This window comes from Verticillium alfalfae, genomic scaffold (assembly GCF_000150825.1).
Source record: "Verticillium alfalfae VaMs.102 supercont1.1 genomic scaffold, whole genome shotgun sequence".
Taxonomy (NCBI): domain Eukaryota; kingdom Fungi; phylum Ascomycota; class Sordariomycetes; order Glomerellales; family Plectosphaerellaceae; genus Verticillium; species Verticillium alfalfae.
In genome coordinates, this window is record NW_003315038.1 from 3,892,875 (window position 1) to 3,894,097 (window position 1,223).

General features: G+C 58.3%; 1 protein-coding gene across 1 annotated transcript in view; it reads left to right on the forward strand.

Annotated features, from left to right (window-relative positions):
* Window positions 1–473: 473 nt before the first annotated feature.
* VDBG_01187 (conserved hypothetical protein) overlaps window positions 474–1,223 on the forward strand; it is a gene marked incomplete at both ends in the record, with an annotated part of 1,568 nt that continues 818 nt past the window's right edge. The window contains one exon of the mRNA XM_003009458.1: window positions 474–992. Coding sequence (XP_003009504.1) covers window positions 474–992 — 519 coding nt within the window. The remainder of the gene's footprint in view (window positions 993–1,223) is intronic.

A 1,223-nucleotide genomic window follows, 5' to 3' on the forward strand; every position in this document is an offset into this window, starting at 1 on the left:
AGTCCGCTCTCGGATCTTGTCACTACCGAAGTATCCTTCCCAGGCTCATCTCAAACAACTTCATTCGGCCTCTTGCCCCCGGTATGTTGATGATCGGCATCTTGTTGCCCCTACTGGATGCTGCTTTAGACCCCTTCAACCGAGCTGGGCAGGGTGTGAGATGAGACGGAGGCCAAGCGCTCGACCAAGTGGTTTTCTGCCATCCCATCTCTGGTGGCCGTTGATGCCCATATAAGACGATCTCATCCGCGCCAGGTATGAGGTGGGCTTTTGGACTCATCAGCTCAAAACAGTCTCCTTCTGACCTATTCTTTCTTTCTGCGGTTCTGTGAGCCTCCTTTGCTTCCCTTCTCTTCGTCCTGCGATCAACATTCTTTCCAAACCGCTGGGCCGGCCCTTCTTTATTTGTCTACATCGTTTGACAGTCCGTTATTCAACACCAAAACTCGTAGTCCAACTTCCCAAAAGTCATCATGAAGTGCCAACACACCGCCATCCTGGCTGCCCTCGCTGGGCTCACTGCTGCTGAGGTTCCCCAGGAACACTCGCACGAGAAGTATCTCATCGCCGTCAACGAGCTCCTCCAGCTCAACAACCCCTTCAACATTGCCGACTCCGTCTTTGGCTTCCTCGGTGCCGCCGCCGCTGCCGACGGTGCGGGTGACGTGACCAACACCGACTGTCTGCAGCAGATCACTGCCGACTCGGCGTTCACAGGCGCCAAGACTGCCGGCGACATCGACGGCATGGCTAACGCCCTCATCTTCCGCGCCCTCGAGCGCAACAGTCTCTCCGTGGGCGAGCGCAGCGCTCTGTGCAACGAGACGGCTGAGAACCCGGAGATCGCCGCCATCTCGCAGCACCAGGATCCCGCGTCCGAGGGCGCCGCTGAGGAGAACAAGGCCATCACTCTGGCTCTGGCGCAGCAGCTTGCACTTATCGGAGCTGACCCCCAGCTTGCGCTCGAGTCGGGGACATTCCCCCCTGGCGAGGTGAGTGGCAATACAACGACGTGTTTCGGCAAAGTTGACTGACATTGTTGCAGATTGGTGACCCCACGGCCGCTGGCTTTACGTGCAACGACGCGACTGACCCCGTCGGCTGCATTTTTACTGAGACCTCCTCGTGCCTGACGCGACCCCGGAGAAGATCGACGCTGCCGTTGCGAAGTCTTGCAGAGGCGATGCCGCTGGCATTGCTGACGTGGCAACGTGAACGATGCC